Source organism: Phoenix dactylifera, chromosome 13 (genome assembly GCF_009389715.1).
Source record: "Phoenix dactylifera cultivar Barhee BC4 chromosome 13, palm_55x_up_171113_PBpolish2nd_filt_p, whole genome shotgun sequence".
Taxonomy (NCBI): Eukaryota; Viridiplantae; Streptophyta; class Magnoliopsida; order Arecales; family Arecaceae; genus Phoenix; species Phoenix dactylifera.
The window spans coordinates 2,901,913-2,927,083 of NC_052404.1; the positions used below are offsets into that span (position 1 = coordinate 2,901,913).

Genomic DNA, 25,171 nt, shown 5'->3' on the forward strand with positions numbered 1-25,171 from the left:
GAGACACGGGGAACATTATAACAAGAAGAAATCTAGTACTCAATTAAGAAACTGAAGCTGGAATAGTTTCCTGTGAGTTTGTATAAATTAGTCTTTGTCAAAGAAGGATTCGCATCTCATTTTCTGTCTGCTTTCCCTTGTGTTACATCAGACAACGATCTTGAGTTGGTTGATATGGTAATGCTAATGAGTCAATGTAACCTCATGGTTAGGTAACTTGGATTAATTGCCTACTGATCAGGCTCATAAAAGTAAATTAAGTTCTCCAACAGTGCTGCTTGCCATTAAGACAACCACAAATATGGTACTTATACAGTATAAAACTGAGGCAACAATAATTAACTCCCATCCAAGTGAGATTGGCACCTCTCTCTCTCTCTCTCTCCCCACTTTTTCTTGTGTGACATCAGACCAAGATTTGAGTTGGTTCATATGGTAATGCAAATTTATCATGCGATGTGCTTAATGGATGGTTGAAACATGTTAATAAACCATGATAAAAATAATTATTTCTCTAATAAAATTTGTTACATCAAGAATCTAGATTGTGATTTTAAATTAAGTAAATAGATAGTTTGTTCTACAGTCTATGTTCACAGCTATAGACGATTAAAGAAAGCTACCCCAGCTAGCTGTGTAGAAGTACAAAGATGAGAAGAAATTTTGAGAAAATCTTTGTGTTTGCATATTCTCTAGATATAAGGTATAAAATAACATGACCATTTTAAGTGTATTACAATTTATATTTTTAAACAATTGCCTAATGTTCTAAGCATTAAATAAAAGATTTTGTGGTAAGAGAAAGGTATGTAATTTGGTTGCTTGGAAAATCACTTGGAGAACTTTTTTTCTTAAAAAAATTACTTTTTCTTTGTTTTGTTCTCTTAGAAAATTAACAAATTTTAAAAAATTAAAAAAAATTTATACATATTGGTTTTGGGGATTATTATGAGTTATTTATTGGATTATTTTGGATTTTGCTTTAATTTAAGAAGAGGTGAGATGAAAGGACCAGACTAGGGGTAGATCAGCAAGCAAGGACAGGAAGGCAAGAGCTCATTGTCGGTTGTTGTCACGAGTAAAGCTATCACTAATTATAGCACTAAAGAAGGAAGAAGTATCCAAAAGGTGATCTACTCAAAAAAAGGACATGAGAATATGGTAAGGCATGAGAATATTCAACAGATTCCATGTGAAGATATAAATATACCATACGATCAAGTGGATGTCTGGTTTCATGCAGAAACTTCAACCATCACGATTTCTAATATAATTTTGCAATCCATACCCAATCCAATAATTGATTGGACTTGCTTAAGAAATCCAAACTCTATAATTTGATAAACTTTAGGTCAATTTAGCAAGCAATCAGCCCCAATTTCCACCCCTATAGACAAGTTTGTTGTTGAAAAGTCCAAACCTATGTACATCAATCTTTATGTGTAGCTATTAAACAATCTTAATGCGGCCGATACAAAATTTAAGAAGCAAATTGAACAGTATTTAAAGCCAATGAAAACCCATTATTGTTTCTGGCTGGCAAAATTAACTCATTCCCATAACCTAAATGCTATGAACCCAAAATTGCAGGAGATGAACCATGGCTAAAATGCAGATAGACTAAATATTAGCCATCAAGCTGCACCTTACTACCTCTAACTTAGAACTTGTTTGGTTTGCGGGAAGAATCTTTTTCTCACTGAATTTTTTTTTTTGGGGGGGGGGGGGGGGGGGGGGGGTGCATGAATACTCTCCTAAATATCGAATTTTGCATGAATACCTTTCCAAAATTGATTCTACCCTTTTTTATTCTTATTTTTGGATATGTACCCATGCTATCTAACGTAATTAAAAAATTAACGGTTTTAAATTAAAATAACTAAAATATCCTAAATAGGTAGACGTGCAAACAGAAACATTTATAAAGGATCGCGATCACGACCCCGATGGCAGAGAAAAAAGACAGAGACAATAGCACAATTTCAAAATTTTATTTTTTTATTAATATAAATATGATTTTTCTTAACACAGTTAGAACAATCGTTATATTAGAAGCATTTGTACAATAACAGAGTTTTACGAGGGTATACATGCAAATATCAATTTTGGAAGGATATTCATGCAAAATTCGATATTTAGAAGGATATTCATGCAAAAAATCCTTTTTTTTTAGTAGACGATTCTTGAGAACTAGCACATTTCAAAGTGGCTTATGTTTGGTTGAGCATCTATTTTATTAGAAAAGTTATATGAAATACCTACTATATCCTTAATAAAGAGAAACTTATTTTCCATGTCCTCTATGGGTCTTTCTTTTCCATATATAAGAACGCTGTTTTTTCATCTCTCTCTTTTGAAAACTGTAATCAAATAAGAAGAATTTTTTTATTTTTTTATTGACCACACTTTTTTTCTTGTTTTTCGACTAACCAAATGAGTCGTCAGATGTAACAGCCCTACCTTTATGTGTGGGCTTCCTCTTATGATTTTTTTTATAATCCATAGAGGATGCCTCCACATTCCTTGTGACCACCATGGTTGTCAATTGATTGGTGGCTTAACCATCTTTATACCACTCAATACTCTTTTATTTGGTCCCCTCCCCTTCAATAATGTAAAGAATAGTGCCATAAATAAGTCCTCCAATCTCCTTCCTCTCCTCTGATCCGGTGTGACGCCAATACAGACAGAAGACTTTTGTTGCACATGGGACAAATTGCTAGCCTGTACTTCATCCCGAAATCGCTAAAATGAGTACAGACAAATAGCGTGTGGGCCCCCCACCTTAGCGTGTGCCCCCTCCTCTCCATGCGATCGCCGCCGTACGATCTCCGTGCATGGCCTTAAATTGGACAGCCCTGATTGCTCCAATTCCGTAGGAGTCCTTGTCCTGCTCCCACCAATCATCGTACATGTAACGCGCCTACCGGTTATAATTAATATTATAAAAATAACCTTGCTATTCTTCTATACGAGCTGCTTCATAGAAACATCTATGCAAATAATCAAGATGTAATGCTAGATTAAAAATAAAATGGCATTATTTATGTGTATAATTTCATCCAAGTTTCTGCAATGGCCTCGCATTAGGATGATCACTTTACCAGGGAACTAAAATTCTTACAATATTATAACAGTTATGCAAGCTCCCTTTTTTTCAATAATACAAACCATCCTTCCATTTTGATGCTAGAGGGTTTTTTTTTTTGGTAAAATAGCTACTTTTGGTAAGCCGGCGTGAGTACAATCAACTAAGTCAAGATATAAAATGTGGCCTAAAAAAGGGGTTACAACATTAATTCATGTTCATGAGACCTCTCCGAAGTGATAAGCAGCAAAAGAGGCCGTCCCAGTCAGCCGCCCTGTTCGCCTTCTGATATACATAAACAGCTTGAAAGGAGTCACAGTCTCGCACCATCCGTTGTGTATCGCTAATGAGAGGATGATCGTCAACCTGTCATACAGCATTCCGAATTCAGCCGATCACCATAACAGAGTCTCCTTTTAGACTAATTTCACCGGTCCCTAGAACAATCATCGCATAGGTGATGCCCTCCCATGCCACTCTGAACTCCGCTCCTATGACTGTTGTGCCACAAATGTGCCGCCCTCCTGCAGTAATAGTCATTTTTTTGTCAATGATGATAAGGAATTCGACAGTAAGCACCTTATATTGCGATATCAATGTTAGAAGTCTTAACCCACCACAAATAGTTTGATCAATAAGTTATGGTCATTTTTTGTCAATGATGATAAGGAATTCAAAAGCAGGCACCTTGTATTGTGATATCAACATTACTAAAACCTTGATTTTGATGTTCTTGCCATTCCATTATAACACTCCTCATATGTTATTGTTCTTTATCATTACTACGATAAAATCATTGTTATCGATTCACCCTTTCATTATTCAAGTGAAATTGATAAGAAGTCAACAACATCATAGAAGCCATATCCAAAACACCACAAGGCCTCTCATCAAACAATAGAGCAAGTAACATAATACGGATTGGCTTAACATAAAGGCTTTCGGTTAGGGCTAGCATGATCATCGGCCCTTGCACCATTCTTCTTGCAACCGAAACAAACATTATCACAAGCGCTACCATAAGTTGCCAAAGCAAGAAGCCATAGAAATAAAATGTAATGACATTATTATTATTATTATTATTATTTGTACAATGGCAGCTCACACCCTACGGATGTGAATGCGGCCTAGAACGTCAGAAAACAGAAGGCTACATAGGGGCTCCGACACAGACACGTGATCCGTCCAGATAAAACCTCCAGAGTGATGAGCAGCAAAGGAGACAACCCAGTCAGCGGCATCGTTTGCCTCCTCGTAAACATGCGTGGCCTGGTAGGAGTCACACTCTCCTAGTAGGTTACGGATGTCATAGAGTAGCGGCCTCTCCTCAGCAACGCCTCTCCAACTCCAGACCTACTCGATAACTGTGGTCGAGTTCCTTTCGAGGAGGATACTGTCTACGCCCAGCACCCGTCTCGCATAAATAACACCCTCTCATGCAACTTTGAGTTTGGCGCAAACAACAAATATGTCAAAAATCTGTCGTCCTCTTACTGCCATCAGTCTGGCGACGCGGTCTCTTTAATGACATTATTCAAGACAATTATGCATTGTATCAATGCCTCCACATAATCATTAGGGGTGGCAAAATATGACCCGACCCGCCAACCCGACCTGTGTTCGACCCGCCATAAACAGGTTTGGATTTAGCCTAAATAGGTTCAGGTCGTAAACAGGTCGACCCGTTTAACCTGTTTATTAATTGGGTCGGATACGGGTTTTAGATGTCTGACCCGTTTAAACCGTTTAAGCCGTTTAACTGTTGGGCAGGTTAAACAGGTCTAAACAGGTTAAACGAGTTAAACATGTTAAACAGGTCTAAACAGGTTAAACGGGTCTAAACAGGTCTAAACAGGTCGGATTGGGCAGGTTAAACAGGTTGGGTTGGACAGGTTAGACATGTCTAAACAGGTTAAACGGATCAGATTAGGCAAACAAGTTAAACAGGTCGGGTCGGGTTACCTGTTTAATAAACAGGTCAGATTCAGATTGTAATTTCTGACCTGTTTAATAAACAGGTCGGGTTCAGGTTTATGATTTTTTGACTCGACCTGCATGTGATCCGACCCGTTTATGATCCGACCCAACCCGATTGCCACTCCTGCATATGCATATGAATAGTAATAAAAAAAACACTAGTTTATCACATCCATCGAATATATAAAACGTGATGCAGGTATGTATTTGTTTATTCTAACCAAGGTGGCCAATGTTTTGGACCAGGCTGGAATGAACTGGACTCGAGCCCCGGGATTTGATGAGCTCGGGGCGTGATGAGTGTGCTCGCGCTCAGCAATCACGAGGGCACGATGCCAGGAATTGTTATTAAATGCCAATAACTTTTCTCTTTTTTTTTTTTGGATTTCTCTGACGTGCGTTTTTTTTAAAAAATATTGAAACGTTTTTTTGTTCGGGGAACTGACTTTAGATCGTACGGTTCTGAGCGGAGCTTAGCTGGAATTAGCGGAGGACAGCTGGCTCGTACGGCCGGCGATACGCTGCTCCCGTCGCCGTTCGTCTGTCGAGAACTGTAGCCGCGCTGTCCCCGCCCTCCCTTGGTCCTCCCCCTCCCCCTCCCCCTCCCCCACCACCTTTTCTCATTTCTCAGTTCTAATTCTATAAACCCCCTCCCCCTTTTCTTTTTTTTGGTACAACCCCCTCCCCATTCCCCATCTCGCTCGCTCGCTCTCTCTCTCTCTCTCTTCCTCCCATGGGCCAGGGGAACCTTGGTTGCCCTCGTGCTCCCAATCATTCCTGAGAATGCCCTGCGACTCCCACTACCGTCGTTTTGTCATTCATTGTCCAACCAATTAACAGAAGGGTATGTGATTGAATGTTCACCGGGCTTGCAAAATTATATATTACATGCCACCATCCACTAGATTCGGTGCTGAATTTGTAAAGCGATGGTCCACTTTTGAATGCTTGTTTAGAATAACATAATGAAAGCAAAGGCCATTGCTTGCTGGCTCGGTCCCTAATCTGTTGGCCTTGTTTTGCTTTAAAATGATGTAGGTAAAGAAAAAATCAATCTTTAATATGAGGATAATATATATATATATATATATATATATATATATATATGGATGTGTGTTTAGTCTCATATTTGCTATGTATTGGATAAATTTTGGATATTTATATAAGGCCACGAAACTTAAATAAAATCTTTTGATTAATCTTTATAGGTGAGATACTGCATATGTGGACTAGGAGATACTGTAGCACGAGTTCATTTGGACTAACTACAAGTTGATCGTAATGTTTGTGAATGAATTTAAATGAATTTAGACCCTTGGCTTGGCGATGATGCTAGATCTTAAATAGAATAAAATCTTGGATATTTATACAACACAAATAGCATGTTTTGATTAGTATTTTTAGGTGAGATCTTGGGCTATTACATTTAAAATAGTGGCTCATTTATGCAAAATACATGATGCTACTTTTTCCGATTGACATAAAACTTTTATATTATAATATTATTTTGTTACATAGAGCAAGAAAGTATTTTTTTTAAAAGAAATAAAATTAGGGTTAACTTCGTAGCGTCGCACCTATCCCCTCAATAATCTTAGATTCTGAATTTGATTATTAGATGCCATATATAAAAAATCTGGATTTTGATAATCTAATACCGTTGTCTCTCTCTTATAACACAATTGTTATGACAGAATAATGTTCTTATAACAATTATTATTTAATATTTTTTAAGTATATGGTGTTGTGGATATTATTTGAATCTATTATAATGACAATTATCCAAATTATTATTGTTCAATAATTTTTGATCATATTTTCTAATGTTTTATTTCATTATTGATACATGCCATCTATTGTAATAAGTTATTGTTATATTGAGCAGGTAATAACCAAATGACAGCAACATGAACAATAAATAGTGCAACAGGCCAAAAGTAAAATGCAAAAAAATTATAGAAAGGAATAAATTTAGAAATCAAGTATCTGCATGCTATCGACTAATGAATATAAATTTTTAAAAGCAGTGCAAATTATATCATCATCTACTTACCACATCAATAACGCCAATTCGAACATCAGGTCTCGGACCCATCTATTTATCAAATATTTAAAATTTCAAAATACTTTAGTAACTCAAATATGTCACTCAAAATGTCTAATTGAACTAGCATTCTCAACTGTGCCATGCAAGGCAAAGTGAATGGTAGAAGATATTTGGGATTTTTTCAGTGATTTTTCTAAGTTACTGTAGTATAGTTTTTCTTTTGTTAATCTAATACCAACCCATTTGATGAATGAAGGAAGCTTTTCAAAAAAGAATTCATGCAATCCCAGATCCAGTCAAAGCGCTGACGGCCATGTCAGGGAAGCAATGAATGACGTGGCAGAAACGTAAATAAGGTCCATCTCCAGGGGCGAATACCCTCACCGCCGATGCCAAAACGTCCGCCGTTAAAAAGCGCGGCCGTCGCTTTCGGCCCCAACCGACACAAGTCAAACGCCGAGTCCCCATACGCCATTAATTCTCCATCGCAGGGGCAAATCCGTCATTCAATTTCTTTTCAGCAACGAGGCCTCCAGGCACGCACACCACTCAGCTGGACAACGCTACTCTAAAGCAAAAAAAAAAAAAAAAAAAAATAAAATAAAATAATAAGAATAATTAAAAAATTTAAAGAAATAAAGCCACCCCTCCCACACCCTTTATTTCTTCCCCTCTCCTATTCTCTACCTTCTCTCCTCTCTGTTCTCTCCTTGCTCTGTTCCATTCGCCTCGGCACTTCGTCGAATACCTCGCCGTCGCCGACGAGCGCCGCGCGTCTTCTCCGATTCCGGAGGTCGCGGGTTTTTCCGGTTTCCTGCCGGTGGAAGGGGGAGCGGGAGAGGGAGTGGCGGTGGGTTCCGGTTGATGGTGTGATCGAGTGGTGGGAGGAGAGGGTGGCGGTGGGGGATGGGGAGGGTGGTGTTTGGGGTGGCGTTGGGTTGCGCGGTGGTGACGTGCGCGATCGCGGCGGTGCTGGTGGGGCGGCGGGCTCGTAGCCAGCGGAAGTGGCGGCGGGCGGTGGAGGTGTTGCGGGAGTTTGAGGACGGGTGCGCGACGTCGATCGGGAGGCTAAAGCAGGTGGTAGATGCCATGGCGGTTGAGATGCACGCCGGGCTCGCGTCCGACGGGGGAAGCAAGCTCAAGATGCTCCTTTCCTTCATCGATAGCCTCCCCAATGGGTATCCCTGCCTTTTCTTGATACTTTTTTGAATATTTTCTTGATATTTCTTTTCCTTTCTGGATGAAGAAAGATCCTGAAGTATTCATTTATGAGGTTGGGAACTGGTTTGGAGTTCTCTGTTATTTCTCTTTTGTATCGCGCTGGTCTGGGGATGTCAACAGAACTGATTTGGGCGTGGTTCATTTTATTTCTGAAGTTGAAAAAGGTGTTCTAATTGATTTGTATGGCTTTCGATGAGGGGTCGAGGTGTATGGGTTCCGTGATCTGTTACATTATATTCTGTCTGCTTGTATCGTTTAGGGTTTATGTTGTTATGCTGAACTTTGGAGCGATTAACAATAGACGGTTTGTGTCATGTACCATATTTCTGGAAAAGACAAAGTTTAAGAGTAATGCTATGCGGCGCTACTCTGTTCACCATCCAACATGGTAGAAGGGGATTGGAGGGATTCCTGGGGGTTGGGCGAATCAGCAGGCTCTCTGTTTGTGCCATGTTGGACGGCAAATATAATGGTGATGAATAGTATTTTTCTACTTTTCGATGCACTGCACTTGCGGACATTATTTTTTAAAATATTTCAGATGGTTTGCTTTTGCTTTGCTGCATATGCGGTTAGCAGTTTCAAAATTAGTTTACTAGTTTCGATTGTCCTAAATGTTGTCTTGATTTAGAAGAAAGCTGGAACTTGATGCACGAGCTGTTTGACTCATCAGGGTTTTGGCGTGGAGTGATTCATGTTGGCTTATTCTGTGTGCTCATTAGTAAAATTATTATTTTTCTTGCTGATTTACCATTCTACATTTGCAATATGGTCAGCCACAGGTTTACCCTATAAAGCCCAGCAACTATAAAAATATGCTCGAGGGTAAAATAACAGAAATGAATGGTTTTGAAACGCCACTCATTGGCTAACCACATCTATTCTAGGTAATTTTGTCTTATTGTGGTTCATGGTCTTCATCATATTGAGCTGTTTGTGAACAACATATTAATCAACTTGGTAGATGTTTATTTTGGGCTGTAGCCTGTAGTTGACAAAGTTTTCAGTTGACATGGATAGTTAGAAAATCATTGGTGGAAGTTGCAATCGTGGTGATGCGAATAGAGATGTCAACAAAGGGGAAGAAAAGGAGTGTTTTTTGTAGGATAGCTTGTCTTGCATTTTTTTTTTTACTTGAGCCTTCATAGATAGGCTATTGATTCATTATTATTCCTAAGAAGTGGAAGTTTTTTAAAAATCATTTTTTATGCCAATGTCTATATTTAAATTTGACTCATTAACTTACAATTTGTGCATTAAGGACTTAAATGAGCATCCTTACTTATGGATCTTGTCATCTTCCTTTACTTGAACTGTGATCAATTTTGTATGTTTCCTTACTCACCAACTAACCTTTTAGGTTTCATTCAAGGCCATTTCTTTTCTAAAATTTTTCTGGCAAAGAATTGCCACTTGTTTGCATCATTAGGTTAACAACATTGTTGCACAAGGCAGCCTGGATAGTGATGGTTTTCATTTGAATAACATAATCTAGTATTCTGTAGATCTTGTTCAACATGTGGAATATATATTTTTCTTAATTTTCAAATTACAACTTCGACTAATATCTGCGCCATCAATTGGCGCCACTACAATGTGAAAACCATGAATACTGAATGTTTATGTAATTTTTAAGGCTAAAGCTGAGGTTTCCTACCCAGCATTAGTACAACGTTTGGGTTTCTAAATTTGACTTTTATGTAATGTTGAAGGTAATAAGGTCACAGATGACTTTACATTCAGAAGGAAAGAAACCAGTATGCTGGTTCAGTGTTGCATTTTTGTTACATCATGCCACTGTGCTAACTTGGTCAGGAAGAAATCTAAACCTATTAGTCTACTCTATATGCTTAATATGTTGAAGGTATTATTCTCTATAATTAATAAAAACTAAAGTAAAATGTTGCAATTTATGGGGGATTATTCATATTAGATTAACACAAATCTTCTTTTGATGTGGATAATTTTTACATTCGATAAAAAAGAAGACCCAACCATGGATATTCATATAAGATACCTTGGTGCTCTGAATATATTTTTGTAGAAAATAAAATAGAACTGTTAGTTTTTGTGTACTTCGACCTTTCTGTTTCAGCTCTTTTAATGGCCGATGATTTTAAGTGGATTGTTCCTGGATGACTCTACAGACATGCATCTTTTGATATCTTGTGATATTCCACTGAAAGAAAAGGGAGCAAATTGTGGAAGGATGCTTGATTCTCTAGTTAGTCATAGAGTTATTGTGGGAGGGGAGGGAGGGGGGAGTTGGTTGTTTGCGGTCACAGGATGGGCCTCTTGCCAAGACTCTAATTTTCATGCGATGTTGAATGTGGATTATTTTGATTCTTTATTTAGCCATAGAGTTTTTGTGGGAGGGGAGGGAGAGGGGAGTTGATTGTTTGGATTCACTGGATGGATCACTTATCAACAAACTACGTTCCATGCAATGCTGTTCAATATGGGTTCTTTCTGGTGTTATTCAAGATGCTGCTTTTCCTTTTTATTTTTAAAATAATGTCTTTTCTTTTCTTTCTCATAAGATTACCTTATATTGATAATAAAAAGTCCTTGTTCTTACATTTGACTTTTTGTAAACAGGAATGAGATTGGCACTTACTATGCTCTTGATCTTGGAGGAACTAATTTTAGAGTATTGCGGGTTCGGCTTGGAGGAAAAGGGTCCATGATCTCGAGTCCCCAAGTTGAACGCCAAGCAATTCCTCGGGAACTCATGAGCGGTACAAGTGAGGTAATTTGGACTTACTAGATTTTCAAACTTTGGGCCTTCTCAGTTTTATTTTTTTATTGTTATATTATATTTGTTATATCCTAGTTAATTTCACTGTCTTTTATGCAGGATCTGTTTGATTTTATTGCAATGAAGCTAAAACAATTTGTTGAACAAGAAGATGATGCTTCTGAGAAAAAACCTGATGAGGAAAAGGTGCTTGGATTTACGTTTTCTTTTCCAATTAGACAGATGTCTGTATCTTCAGGCATTCTTATCAAGTGGACTAAAGGATTTTCAGTCGAAGATGCTGTAAGTTGTTTTTTCTGAATCATTTATTTATTTAAATTGCAACTTGTTGCTGGTGTAATAGTTGCTTAGGTTATAGGTCTACCTTGTATTTTGTTGATCATATTTCTTTGGTAACAGTTTGTATAGTGTGTTCATGGCTCTTTTCTTTTCCTTTTTCAGACAGTTGTACTATATTCATGAACATGAATGATCTTGCTCATGGAGTGAAATTAGATATGTTCTTTTATTTTTTATTAATTAATTGTAGTGCAATATACAAATATAGAGGTATTTTTTGTTGGGTAAATTCGTCATATAATATTTTTAAAAATAGAAATTAAACTAATCTTTAATAGTAAATTGAAAGTTTCAAACTTTTTTGATATATTATTTATCAAACTGAAGGTTCTTCTGGCAAAAAAAGATATGCATCATTAAGATGTGCTATTATTTTTTGCATGAATTACTAAATAAATTAACACGGGTGATGGACTGTTTATTTCCATGATCACAAACACATATACATGTATGTTTTAATTTTGGGTAAAAATTTACATATGTTAATATGCTAACCTTTTCAGCATTTTGTTAATCCATATGTGTGCATCAGTTATGATATATATTAGAGGAAACCTTATTTTAGACTTTTTTCTGTCCCACATGCACTTAATTCCATTTTATTGTACATGTTTTGGGCAAGTACGACTTTATTATGAATATTTAGAGTTCCTCCATTTGCTTCAGTGAGAACTTACAGCAAGCTACAAGAAGTTCCACCATGACTGCAAATCTATTTCATTATAATAAGCTTAATTTGAGGTCTGCATTAGTGTTACATTTGGTATTTTTGTTGCATCTTACACTTCTTTAGAATCTCATGTACATGACACAGTTTTGGGTGTTAATCATGGTCGGTGGAACCGTCCCGAATTGTCTGGTGTTAATCATGGTCGGTGGAACCGTCCCGAATTGTCTGGTTCGGGGCGTCCTAAGCTGTACCAGCGGCGGACCGGGATAGATCCGGTAACGAAAATGGGAATCGGCGACGGAGGGGGAGAAGGAAAAAAGAGAAAAATAGAGAGAGAATGGGGGAGAGGGAAAGGAAGAAGAGAGAGGAAGGCGAAGGCTGGAGAGCCGTCGCGCAAAGGAGGTGGAGGCCAGGGAGCCCCTCATCTGTTTGATGGCTCCTCAGCCCTCCGCCGGCCTCCCCTCTCTTTCTCTTTCTTTTTCTCTCTTCTGTTCTTTCTCTCCCCCGCCTCTTCTACTGTGTCGGTATAGGCCCAGCACGGCACGACATGGGGCCGTATTGACCCGTGCCACCAGGCAACCGGTCCGGAATCCAGTATTATCACTGCAGTCCTTGGAGTTAATACATATGAGTTCATGAAATAATAACTTATATATATTTTTTTTGTTAACTTTTTTTTTTACTTAGTTCTGACTATTTTGATTATTCAGTGAAACTTGCAATCTTTCTGTATAAGTTGTCATCTGATGTTGCTAATTTATTCCCATTGCTTGTTTTAAAAAGATTTCACCAATCACCTGTGTGCAGCTGTTGTTTTGATGATTATTATGTAATTACCTTTTATATTATAGCGAGTCTTTTAACTTTATTAGGATTTTTATTCAGTTATATTATTTAAAATTGCTTGGTTGTAGGATTGTAATTTATGTTTTACATATAGTTTCAGGAACTTATGTGCATGCTTAGGTACATCTTCTGTATATTTGCTTAGGTACAATTTCTAAAATGTCATCTATTGGTCCGGTTCATTGATTTGAGTTAAAATTCACATATGTATAAATTAATAATGCCAAATTTTGTAATCTAGGTTGGAAAGGATGTAGCCCGGTGTTTAGAAGAAGCGATGACCAAAGCAGGACTAAATGTGCGGGTGACAGCATTGGTATGATTTGAGAGTCCTCTGGTTGTTCTAGCTTAAAAAGTTACGCTAAATTGTGGGGATTATCTTCATCATTGCTAAAGTAATTGCTTCCACTTCCTTTTGCAAAAAATGACAAATGCATGTACCTGCTCAAAAAACACATGTACAATAGTTACATATATTCACATGTAATGAAAATACATGTATAAAGCCATGTAAGTATTTCTAGCTTTATAAACTAATATACAATCATATGCTTCCTGTAGAAGAGCCATCAAGTTTTTAAATATCAAAGAACATATTGTTTTAAGCTGTTAGCTGTTTAAAAGATTTTATATAAAGCAATTGCTACTGATATCAACTTAGTTGTTTTGGTTACTTTTATTTTTGAAACATATCACTACTGATATCGACTTAGTTGTTGGGCTTCTAACTTATTTCTCTGTTAATTTTGTACTAAATTGCTCAAAAACATGGAATTTAATTGCAATTATGCTTTAACTGCAATTATTCTTCAATTAGTGTGGGGTTTTTTGTGGCATTTGATATTACCATGTTTTTTTTCTTTTGTTTTTTGTGTAAACATCAGTATCCTATTTTTATGGCTGGTAGTTTGTTCAACGTGTAAGAAACATCTCAGGCTAGATGTTTTGAGGTTTTGGAGTTAAAAATGTCCTTTCAAGTCCTTAGCTTTTATTTTGTAATAGTAAATTTTAAAATAACATTCATCTTACCAGGGTCATTGCGGTTTTTTAGTTTTTTCGGTGCTATGATGGCAAGAGGGAAATGAACATTTACATGAGGTTATAGAAAGCATTTATATTCTCAAAAGGGGATGGAATGCTGCAAAAATGTTATTGTATAGTCATAAGAAGTGAATGAGGGACATGACACTTGCATGCCTTAGAGTAGTAACCCTAGCAAATTAGTGCTGTTATATTGATTTGCTTTCATAGTATGTAGTTAGGAAAAGCCTTACCATTTTCTTCCTCATTCATGGATTAGACCCTTTATCTAATGCTATAGTTCATGGGAACTAGAATGATGATGATGTAGGGGTAGTTTTGGACATCAGTATCTAGCGAGGGTGTGAAACGTAAGGACTCGCAGATTTCTCATGACATCATTGACCAGAAATCACACCTTAACTTCAGGGATCTACTCCTTATCTCTTGTGGAACTTACAGAATCTGAGGCCTTAAGAAACTATGGACATTGTCTTGAAACATAGATGACGTTAAAGCTGCTTCTCACAATGAATTTGAAGACATTGCTGGAGAAAGCAAGCAACCAAAGTAATTAGGATACTAAGATCCAGTACAACTAATAATGATTGTTGGTGAAAGTTCTAAGATTCTGAAATTGTTGGTATTGAGGCAGGACTCCAATATTACTGTGTCATAAAAAAGTTTTGAGCTTGTGAAAGGAGGCTTGTGGGGAGAGTAGAGAGGGGGAGGGGTTTTGGTACCTGCTCTTCCCATTTTCTTCACATAAGAAGTTTCAGTTTCTTCAAGGATCTCATTGCATGCATGCTTCCATCTAATACTCTCTGACATTGAAGTCTCTGTTATGACTGGAAACTTTCTTTCAGGTTCAAAGCTGCAGATCTGGTTTTCCTGTTTTATTGAAAATAAAGTTTGTCGGCTTCATCCTTTACATTGGATCTGTTTGTGATGGTGAAGTAGTACTTGGCTTTCCAAAGGTGTGGACATGCGTCTTAGGTTATATGGGGCAAAGAGATGATGTGTACTTATATCTGGATCTTTTCCATAGGAATGCACAATCTCTTATATACTAGAATAGTGCATCTGCTGACAATAAGATTGGTGATCTGAAGTTTATTTTATAGGCTTGTTATTCTGCTACTAAGAACTTATGGCAGGGAATTTTTTGTGATTTTTCTGGGAAAGAATTATTGATTGGCAGTTCTTCTTGATTGTATCTATGCAGGCCATGGATAATTGTTGTCTTGCTTCTTGAATTAGAAAATAATAGGCAATAGAACTTTAAAAACTGTCGGATGGAGCCGCCTGGAACTAATGTGAGCAACAATCAGTCCCTCTCTATGGCTGACCTATTGCTTTGACTGTAAGAATATCAAAATGTTGGTGATCTCCTTGTGCATGTTACTATAATAGTAACTTTGACCTGTCCAATGGAGGCTTGTGTTTGTGTGAATGTTCTGATCACAGCAATGTTGCCTACTTTATGATGGCTGGTATAAATAATAGGGGACCTATATATGAGAGAAAAAAGGTTAGATCGATTTTCTTTTGGGGGCGCGGGGGGGGGGGGGGGGGGGGGGGGGTGCAGGGGAGGCACAATTCAATATCTTAGAATAGATGGGAAGAATTCAAATGTCATGTGGTGTTTCATGTATAGTAAGGAAAAAATAGAGATGATATCTGTTATCTGTCCTCAACTGTTCCTAAAATGGTGAGAGGGGTGTAGACTAACACCACTGCATACCATACCATACTAGACCATTGGGCAGCTGAATGCCAAGTCTTGATATGCTGCCAAACCTTGGAGTTTGGATCAATGAAAATTAGAATTATCGCTTTTGGTGGGAGATTACTTGGATATTCTTCAATAGTGGTCTGTCAATTACTAGGATATCATGTGGAATATTTATGGACATTTCTGGCCATCCTTCTACCTATGCTGTTAATGTTGTCCGACTCCGTTAAGATTGAGTGTAATGCATAGTAAATTAAGAATTGTAGTGCATAGTAAATTAAGAATTGTAGTGCATAGTAAATTAAGAATAGTAATGCAATATGTGGCTAAAGCAATTAGTTTTATAAGCTTTATGTCTGTAAGCAGGTGAATGATACTGTGGGCACATTAGCTCTTGCTCACTATTATGATGAGGACACTGTGGCTGCAGTGATTTTTGGAACAGGCACCAATGCCTGCTATGTGGAACGTACTGATGCAATTATCAAGTGTCAAGGCCTGCTTACAAATTCTGGAGGCATGGTATCTTTTGTTTGTAACCTGATATAAAATTACTGCATTGGCAGAATGCCTGTCCCTGTGATGGTTCAGAATATCTGCTTATATGTGTCTATTACATTGCTATGCTGACTAGGTTGTGAACATGGAATGGGGAAATTTCTGGTCGTCACATTTACCCAGAACTTCTTATGATATTGCTCTAGATGATGAGAGCCCGAACTGTAATGATCAGGCAAGATCCTGCTAATGTTTTATAATTTTGCAGTTGCACATTTTTCAGCTGAGAAATATTATGACACACCTTCCTTGCTACAGGGTTTTGAAAAAATGATTTCTGGAATGTATTTGGGTGACATTGCAAGAAGGGTGCTTTATAGGATGGCACAGGAGTCGGATATATTTGGAAATGGCGCATATAATTTATCTATACGCTTTATCTTAAGGTATGTAACTGGTGGTGTGATGTTACATATCATTGACTTCGTGCTGCACAAGATCATGCTTGCAGCTTATTACTCATCTATGACTACACTTTCAGACTAATTGTATTGCTCTTTTGTTTTTTTTTTTGGGTTTCTGTGCTAAATATTTATTTGGTCATTCCAAGAAGAAAATTGTTTGTCAGCATTGCTAAAGTCATTTTATGTTTACCTGCCACTATATTCTTGCATATTTTTTGGTTGCATCCTTAAAAACTTAACATAGAATTCCTTGAACTAGTTCAGCTCACTGTTATTAAGAAACCCCACCTAATCATCCCTATTATTATTCTCCCTTTCTCTGTGATCTCTTTGGCACTACTCTTTGCTTACATGCTTCCATTTAATGCATATTTTGTTTTATGTGGTGTTGTAGTTTTCTTTTTGAGGACCCTTACACCATCTTCTTTTGAAGCCTGTAACATAGGTATCAGGTTATGTTCGTCACTTGCAAGGATGTCAAATCTAAGCAGCTGTTATGATGTCTAGCTGTACGGTCTCTATTACATATACAAGACATTCTCTCAATCTGGTACATGACCTTCAGTCATTAGTATTTAATAGAGCAGTTATTTGTCTAGGTCGAATAGTTAGGCCTTGTTTCTCATCTTCACTTTATGCCTTCCCTGGTGATTGCAAAGACTACCTTCTTTTGATGCTTGAGACCTGCCTCATAGCTGATATTTCTTCCAATGGGAGGCAGAATTTTGTCTTAATGATTGGTCCATAAGCACTAATTAAGGAAATGCCATATTGTTACTTGAGAAGTTCTGAAGTTGTGGCAGTAATGGAGATGAATTCTTATGATTCATGCTGTAAGTGCTATTTCTATTTCAGTCATTTCTGGAGTTTGTTGTTTATGATTCGTGGTATGAGTTTGAAACTTTGAAACTTGAGGTACAATGATCTGGAAGATGCAATGTGCATCATTTGCTAGTATGAGGGTAAATGCATGATATGTGCATGGTAATGGTGCAATGATGATGCTGTCAGGACAATGCTAACCATACCTTACAAGAGGTAAAAACATGTGCACCCGCAACCCCACCCCCACCCCCACCCCCCCCCCCCCCCCCCCCCCCCCCCCCCCCCCCGCGAAAAAAAAACCCTTTTTTCTTCTAGTTGTGGTCCAAGGCATGGTATGTGCATGGTAATGATGAAAAAAAATGATTCATGAAGGTCAGAAGAGGTGCAGCGAGAGAGAATTTGTACATGTAATGGGAATGTAAGGTTTTAAAAAATTGTCTTTGTTGAGAAGGATTATAACATTTTGTCCTTAACATGGAAGACTACCTCAGGAAGAAACAACATAGAGTGAGATGATTTGAAGTTCTGTAGAAATGGGTATATAGTTTCTTTAAGTTGTATTGCAGCCTATTTTGGGTGAAAACAGTCGGGGATTATCAGATATACAAAATAGTGTTAGAATTATACTTGTATAATTATATCTGTAAACTGTAATTCCTGTCTTTATCTTATTGACAATGAAGTTCTATTTGTTTGATTATTATGTTTGTGCTTTGACATATTTATAACATTATTTTATGGAACTGTTTTTGGCCTAAATTAAAGAAGCATTACATAGACAATTTGTAATGCATAGCAATGAAAAATTACTTTTCGAAACAAAAATTTGTTCTCCTCATTTTTCATGCTTTTGATGATTTATTTGACTAAACTTTGTAAATCATTTTCAAGCATCTATTGTTTTTGGCTTGAAACATAAATGGATAACTTGGAAAATGAAAAATATTTTGGCTAAAGGCAAGGCAAATATGAGTTCTGAAACTGAACTCTCAAACCTTGAGAAAGAAAAAGTATAACTGAACCTTGAAATTTTTTTTCACTACATTGGATCAGTGGGCAGTATGGTGTTCTTTGTATCAGATTGAAAATTATGCAGATAAGCAGACAGCTACTATTATGTTCTTCAGTCTTGAAGCTGCTGTGCAAGTGTAAAATGTGAATGCAACAACCATGGTCCTGTAGCAATTTCTCTCTAGTCCAACCCCATCTTGCAGTGCATTGCAAGTGCAATGTCAGACCCCTTCACAACAATTAGTGTTGACATAAATGAAGCTAATGCTTATGTTTAGACTATCCAACAAAAGCTTTTTAGAAGTCATGTTTTTTTTTTTTCAAGAATCTGGATTTTACTGATAATGTAAACTAATAATTAATGCATCGTCAGCATGATGCAAGCAAGTTATAAAGATAATAAGATTTTTTTAGTTTATTTCTCATCCAATTTCAATAAATTAAAAAGTTTTTAATCCTCCTCAATTTCCCATCTCAACAATCTAGGACACCCTTGATGGCTGCCATGCATGAGGATGATTCTCCTGACTTGAGAGAAGTAGGAAGAATACTGACAGAAAATCTGCAGGTATTTTTATCAGTTAAATAGTCAATTGTATTCGCTTGCATGCATGCCAATAATTATGTGGTTCGTATCTTTTTCACTGATGGTTGTTATTTCAGATGCCTGATGTCTCATTGAAGGCACGAAGGCTTGTAGTAAGAGTGTGCGATGTAGTTACTCGAAGGGCTGCACGATTAGCTGCTGCAGGTATTGTTGGAATATTGAAGAAAATAGGACGAGATGGGAGTGGTGGAGTTGCAAGTGGAAGAACTAAAGGCAGACCAAGGAGAACAGTCGTTGCGATTGAGGGAGGTCTTTATGCTAATTACTCAATGTTCAGGGAGTATCTAAATGAAGCTGTTGCTGAGATCTTGGGTGAGGAGGTTGCCCAAAATGTCGTTCTCAGGGTTACAGAGGATGGATCAGGAATAGGAGCTGCTCTCCTTGCAGCGGCTTATTCATCAAATCGATAAAGATTTTCACAAATGTGAATTGTATCCTACTGTGCAAATGTAAAAAAAAAGAAAAAAAAAAGAAAAAAAAAAAGAAAAAAAAGCTTCATATTATATAAAGTTGGTGTTGTGCAGTATTGTGCAGTATCTCCTGGCCTCTTGTAGCTTTCTGCATGGCTGTGGGCTGACTTTACGTTTGTGCATTTTGCTTTGTGACGTCAAGGCCCACTCCCATCTGAGATGGCCTACTTTTGAGGTCAGGTTAGCGAGAGCCTGATGTAATGTGGGCGTCCAAGTCAAAAGCTCAACAAGCCCTGGGAATTGGGAATCGAACATTACTGCTAGGTTGGTGAAAGGCACGTTTGCTGCAGTTTTGGCTGTACGTTTTCGTTCTTGGGAACATGGTGGGGCCTATATCATCCCCCTTTTTTGTTTATTTTTGTGATTCTATTGGCGATAAAGGAATACATTAACCATTCAGCACTAGCTTTTAGAAGAGCTTGAAACCCAGTTTCTGCCAGAGGAGTGGATTCTGGCTACGCAAGCAGGTCAATCTTCAGGGCCCTGGCCTCTTCAGGTACATCCGCAGACAAAAACCTAAAATCCCATAAACCTTGCAGAATTATCCTACTTTTTTTCCTGCTGCCTTGTGGATAGAAATGATGGCCGACTATTTGGATCTCCAGAGGCCTAATTGGCATCCGCTTGTCCTTAACAGAGAACTTGGACATCGTGAGGCAGGAGATCTTTCAGTTCCTCAGGTGTTGGAATTGGTACAGGAGATTATCAGCACAGGAGAATGAGGAGCTTGTGAGATTGTCTCGGATATGGAGATAGAAGAGGCCTTTCAAGCTATGCTGGAGAATGAAGCATTGGGACCCCATGGCTTTCCTCCATTCTTCTTCAAAGAGTTTTAGTTTACTATTTAGAAAGAAAATTGACTTATTGTAAAGTAATTCTTCTCCACCAAAGTTACGCCACAAATTTGGAAAGAGACTTGCATTATTTATTGCCCCAAAGAGCGGATGCGGCGGCAGAGCCATCATACTTGACCGATTAGCGTATATGTACACATAAAATTGTGGCAGAAATTCTGGTATATCAAGCAATCTTTCTTTGCTATACAGATCAATGACTCCCCCCCCCCCCCCCCCCCAACTGAATATTTCCAATCCATCATGGGATTATGTCAAGGGTGTCCTCTTTCTCTCTGTCTCTTCATTATTTGTGCAGATGCTTTATTCCATTTGCTGATAGAGGAGATCTGCAATCACACCCTAACGATCTATCAACCTAGCCCATTAGCTCTTCCGATCCCTCATTTACTTTTTATGGATGATTCTATGTTGGTTGCTTGTACCACAATGACCAATACAATGACTTTGAGAGATATTGTATGACTTTGAGAGGGTTAACTTGTAGAAGTTTACGATGAAATTTAGCCGGAAAATCAAGACAATTTAGAGGCAGGGAATAAGAGCTATATGGGCATTGTTAAATGTGTTAGTACATGCCATTCCTAATTCAGAAGGTGTAGGACAGGTTAAAAGGGTTGGAAGTGGAGGTCTCTCTCGATGATGGGCAGTCTAGCTCTAATCAAGTCAGTGTTATGTGCACTCGCCTATCTACTTAATGGCAAGTGCTGTTGTTCTAAGGACTTTCATCCACAGATTGGAGCAAGTGATGGAGAACTGCTCACGGGGTTCCACAGACAACTCTTAAGAGGCAAAGAGCGCCTTGGTTTTCCTTCTTCGGCTGCTGGACTTGAGAGTTACAAGTGCATTGTGATGTGGGCTAAACATTGCACTTAGAGGTACTCTCTACTCCAATTCCTACACATAATATAATTCATTCACATGGAAGGCCATATGTTCTCACTCCTTGGCCTCTTTGGACTGAAGTTTTCGAGGACCTGAAGGCGAAAGACCTCCTCGTTGATGGCGAAAGGAGGTGGGATGTAGCATTTATTAAGCAGGCTGCTGGGGAAAGAGTTGACGTATATAATCCTGTCTCTTGCCTTACCGATTATTGAAGTGCATGATAAGCTTAACTGGAAAGACCCGACATCTGAAAGATAGTAAACTGTGCCCGTTTCACTTAAGGCACATTTGATAAACAGTAACTGGCACGGCTCGGTGCCAGTTACTGATACATCATTTGAAAAGAGATAAAGAAAGGGATTGAGAGGAAGATGGAATTCAATCTTATTTTTTTAATACCACGAGAGGATTACAGTGGTGATGTTTATCTAGGTCATTGAGGGATGCTTCTGGAAGTAAGGTTTGTTACAGGTTGTTGTAGAGGAACTGAATTCTGGTGTTGAAGATACTGATTTGCTGAGTGGCCATGTGCTGAAGGTGCTGGAGTGCCAGATGACTGAAGCTGAGCTGGAGACGGTTCAGAGGGTTGTAACATCCCCCTGCAGGCTGAAGGATGTGTGAGCAGCTTCAGCTTGGAGCAAAGTGTCCGGTGACGCTGAAGTGAGAGCGGCTTCGTGAAGATGTCGGCCGGCTGATCGTCGGAGGCAATGTGAGCCATTCGAAGCTCGCCGGAGTGGACCTTCTCCCAAATGAAATGATAATCGACCTTGATGTGCTTTGTTTTGGCATGAAATATAGGATTCGAGGCAAGGGCGAGGGCAGAGATGTTGTCGCAATGAAGTGGAGTTGGTAGAGAAGAAGGGAGTTGTAATTCAAAGAGCAAACGGCGTAGCTAAATGACCTCCGAAGCTGTCACAGCTAAAGCTCTATATTCAGCCTCGGTGGATGACCGTGCAACCGTTGGTTGCTTCTTGGCATACCACGAGATGAGGTTAGGACCAAGGTAGATGCAGTAGCCTGTGGTTGATCGTTGGTCAGTTGAATCCCCTGCCCAATCAGAATCTGAAAATGCTGAGAGTTGAAGGGAACCAGGCTGAAATAGTAGAGACTGAGCAGCTGTCCCCTTGATGTATCGAAGAACCCTCTTGAGTAATTGAAAATGGAGCTCAAGAGGATTGTGCATGAACTGACAAAGGGAGTTGACTGCAAAAGAGAGGTCCGGCCTAGTAATAGTTAAGTATTGAAGAGATCCAGCAAGACTCCGGTAGTTTTCAAGGTCAGAATATGGAGCTGAATCATGCGAGGAGATCGAGCTTTTCAGAGAGAGGGGAGGCGACCGGTTTGCAGTCCTTCATCCCTGCCTTGTGAAGAAGCTTGAGAGCATATGAGTGCTGACTGAGTGTGACTCCAGAGGCAGAGAAGGAAGCTTGAATGCCAAGGAAATGAAACAGAGTACCCAGGTTCTTCATTTGAAAGTTGCCTTGCAGTTGTAGAAAGAGTTGTGACATAGTCTCAGGACAATTTCCAGTGAGTAGAATGTCATCAACATAGATGAGGATGTAGAGGGAGATATTTTTCTGATGCAATAGGAATAAAGATGGATCTGCGACTCTTGATTTAAAGCCTTGATTCAGCAGGAAGCCGGTGAAGGTGGCAAACCATTGCCTGGGTGCCTGCTTGAGGCCATAGATGGCCTTGCGAAGACGACAAACATGTGTGGGATGAAGGGGATCGATGAACCCCTGTGGTTGTTCCATGTAAATAGATTCCTTCAAACTCCCATGTAGAAAAGCATTGGAAACGTCAAGTTGTTGTATAGGCCAATGCTTTGTAGTGGCTATTGCAAGAAGAAGCCTAATAGTTTGAAATTTGGCAACGGGACTGAATGTCTCGGTGTAATCAATCCCATACTGTTGCTTGAATCCCTGAGCCACATTCGGGTTTTGTACCTAGCTAGGGAACCATCAGAATTCCATTTGATTCGGTATGTCCAACGACAACCCAGAACCTGCTGAGATGATGGTCTTGGTACAAGGTCCCATGTGTGTTGATGTATCAATGCATCGAACTCCGTGGACATGGCCTTCTTCCACTCTAGATCAGTAACAGCTTTGGTGTAGTAGGTGGGTTCAGAGAAGTCAGACGAGGTGCTGACGAGGGAGAAGATTTGTTTTGGCTTTAAAGAACCTGTTTGTCGTCTGGTTACCATGGGGTGACGAATAACTGGTGAAGTGGTGGGATGATGAGAGGAGGATGTAGGAGATGGTAATTATGGAGAAAGAATAGAGGGTGGGAGTGTTGGATTGTCTGAATTGCCAGAAGAAGGAGAGACAGAATTATGAGAGGAGGAGCTAGGAAGCAGGGAGGGAGGAACTAGACAGGGAATAGGCAGTAAAGGAGGTTGGGAGGAGGTGACAGATTGAGCCGAGGAATAGGAAAAATAGGATTCATTAAAGCGCACATGTCTAGAGATGATGATGGTGTCTGTTGCTGGGTTGTAGCACCTGTGGCTTTATATTGAGAGGAATAGCCTACAAATACACGGGAAGCGGAACGAGGAGAGAATTTGTTGGGAGCTTGAGGACAAAGCCAAGAAAAACAGCGGCATCCGAAGGTTCGAAGAAAATTGTAGTCGGAAGGACGATGGTAGAGAGCCTCAAATGGAGATTTATTACGAAGAACGGGTGTGGGAAGCCTGTTAATGAGAAAAGTGGCAGTAAGTAAAGCGTCTACCTAGAAACGGATGGGCAAAGATGAGTGAAGAAGAAGGCAACGAAAACTTCAAGAAGATGCCTATGTTTTCTTTCAGCAATCCCGTTTTGCTCTGGAGTGTATGGAGCAGAAAATTGATGAACAATTCCAAGGGAGGAGAAGAGGGACCGAAATCTATTGTTGGCAAATTCACCCCCTCCATCAGAACGAAAACACTTAATTGAATGAGGAAATTGCTTTTCAACAAGAGATTTGAAGTTAAGAAAAGTGGGATATACATCAGACTTATGAATAAGAGGGTAAACCCAAGAAAAACGTGTGAAATCATCTACAAATAGAACATAAAAAACGAAGGCTGTTTTCGGTGCAATGAGGAGAGGGTCCCCAGACATCGGCATGAATGAGCTCGAGCGGTTGTTGAGTAGATACGGAGCAGGAGCTGAAAGGAAGATGATGGCTTTTGGCCAGACAGCAAGACGCACAGAGAGAGGAAGAAGTGGATATCTTGGAAAGACGAAGATGTTGTGACATGTATGACAGCGCGGCGTCAGCTGGGTGACCCAAACGATGATGCCATAGCGAGCAGGAGGAGGTAGTTGATGCTGTGAAGACTTGTGGAGATGAAGAAGTAGAAGACAGCTGAATGAATGTGAAGGAGATTTTGTATAAGCCTTCAGAACAACGCCCTTGAAACAGAGTCTGGTTGGTTGTCTTGTCCTCAATAACACAACCAAAGAAATCAAAGATAAGGATGCAATTGTTATCAGAAGCTAGTTTGTGAACAGAAAGAAGATTATGAGAAATATAGGAAGTGTGCAGTAATGTGGAGAGATAAAAGGTGTGAGAGGGAGAATGTAGTATACCAGAACCTGTGTGACTGATAGAGGTGGAGGAGCCATCACCTAGAGTAACTGTCTCCGAGCCGGAGTAGGAGGTTGATTGATGAACTAGGGAGGAGTCCGGTGTCATGTGCATGGAGGCACCACTGTCCATAATCCAGTCACCAGAAGAGGATCTGGTGGAGGATTGGGCGAGATGAGCCTGAGGACGAGGATTTGGCTGAGAGGAGCCTTGCTAACTGGTGTCCAATCGAAACCAGCAGCGAACCGCTGTATGTCCCTTCTTATGACAGATCTGACATTCA

General features: G+C 39.1%; 1 protein-coding gene across 1 annotated transcript; it reads left to right on the top strand.

Moving 5' to 3' along the window:
* The first annotated feature begins 7,780 nt into the window (after nt 1–7,780).
* LOC103714679 (hexokinase-3-like) lies at nt 7,781–19,931 on the top strand. Its single transcript, XM_039132799.1, has 9 exons — nt 7,781–8,290; nt 10,932–11,082; nt 11,191–11,373; nt 13,188–13,262; nt 16,068–16,223; nt 16,336–16,434; nt 16,518–16,645; nt 18,986–19,067; nt 19,163–19,931. Exons 1-9 carry the CDS (start codon nt 8,019–8,021, stop codon nt 19,514–19,516), a joined length of 1,500 nt encoding a protein of 499 aa, XP_038988727.1. The 5' UTR covers nt 7,781–8,018; the 3' UTR covers nt 19,517–19,931.
* The last annotated feature ends 5,240 nt before the right edge of the window (nt 19,932–25,171 follow it).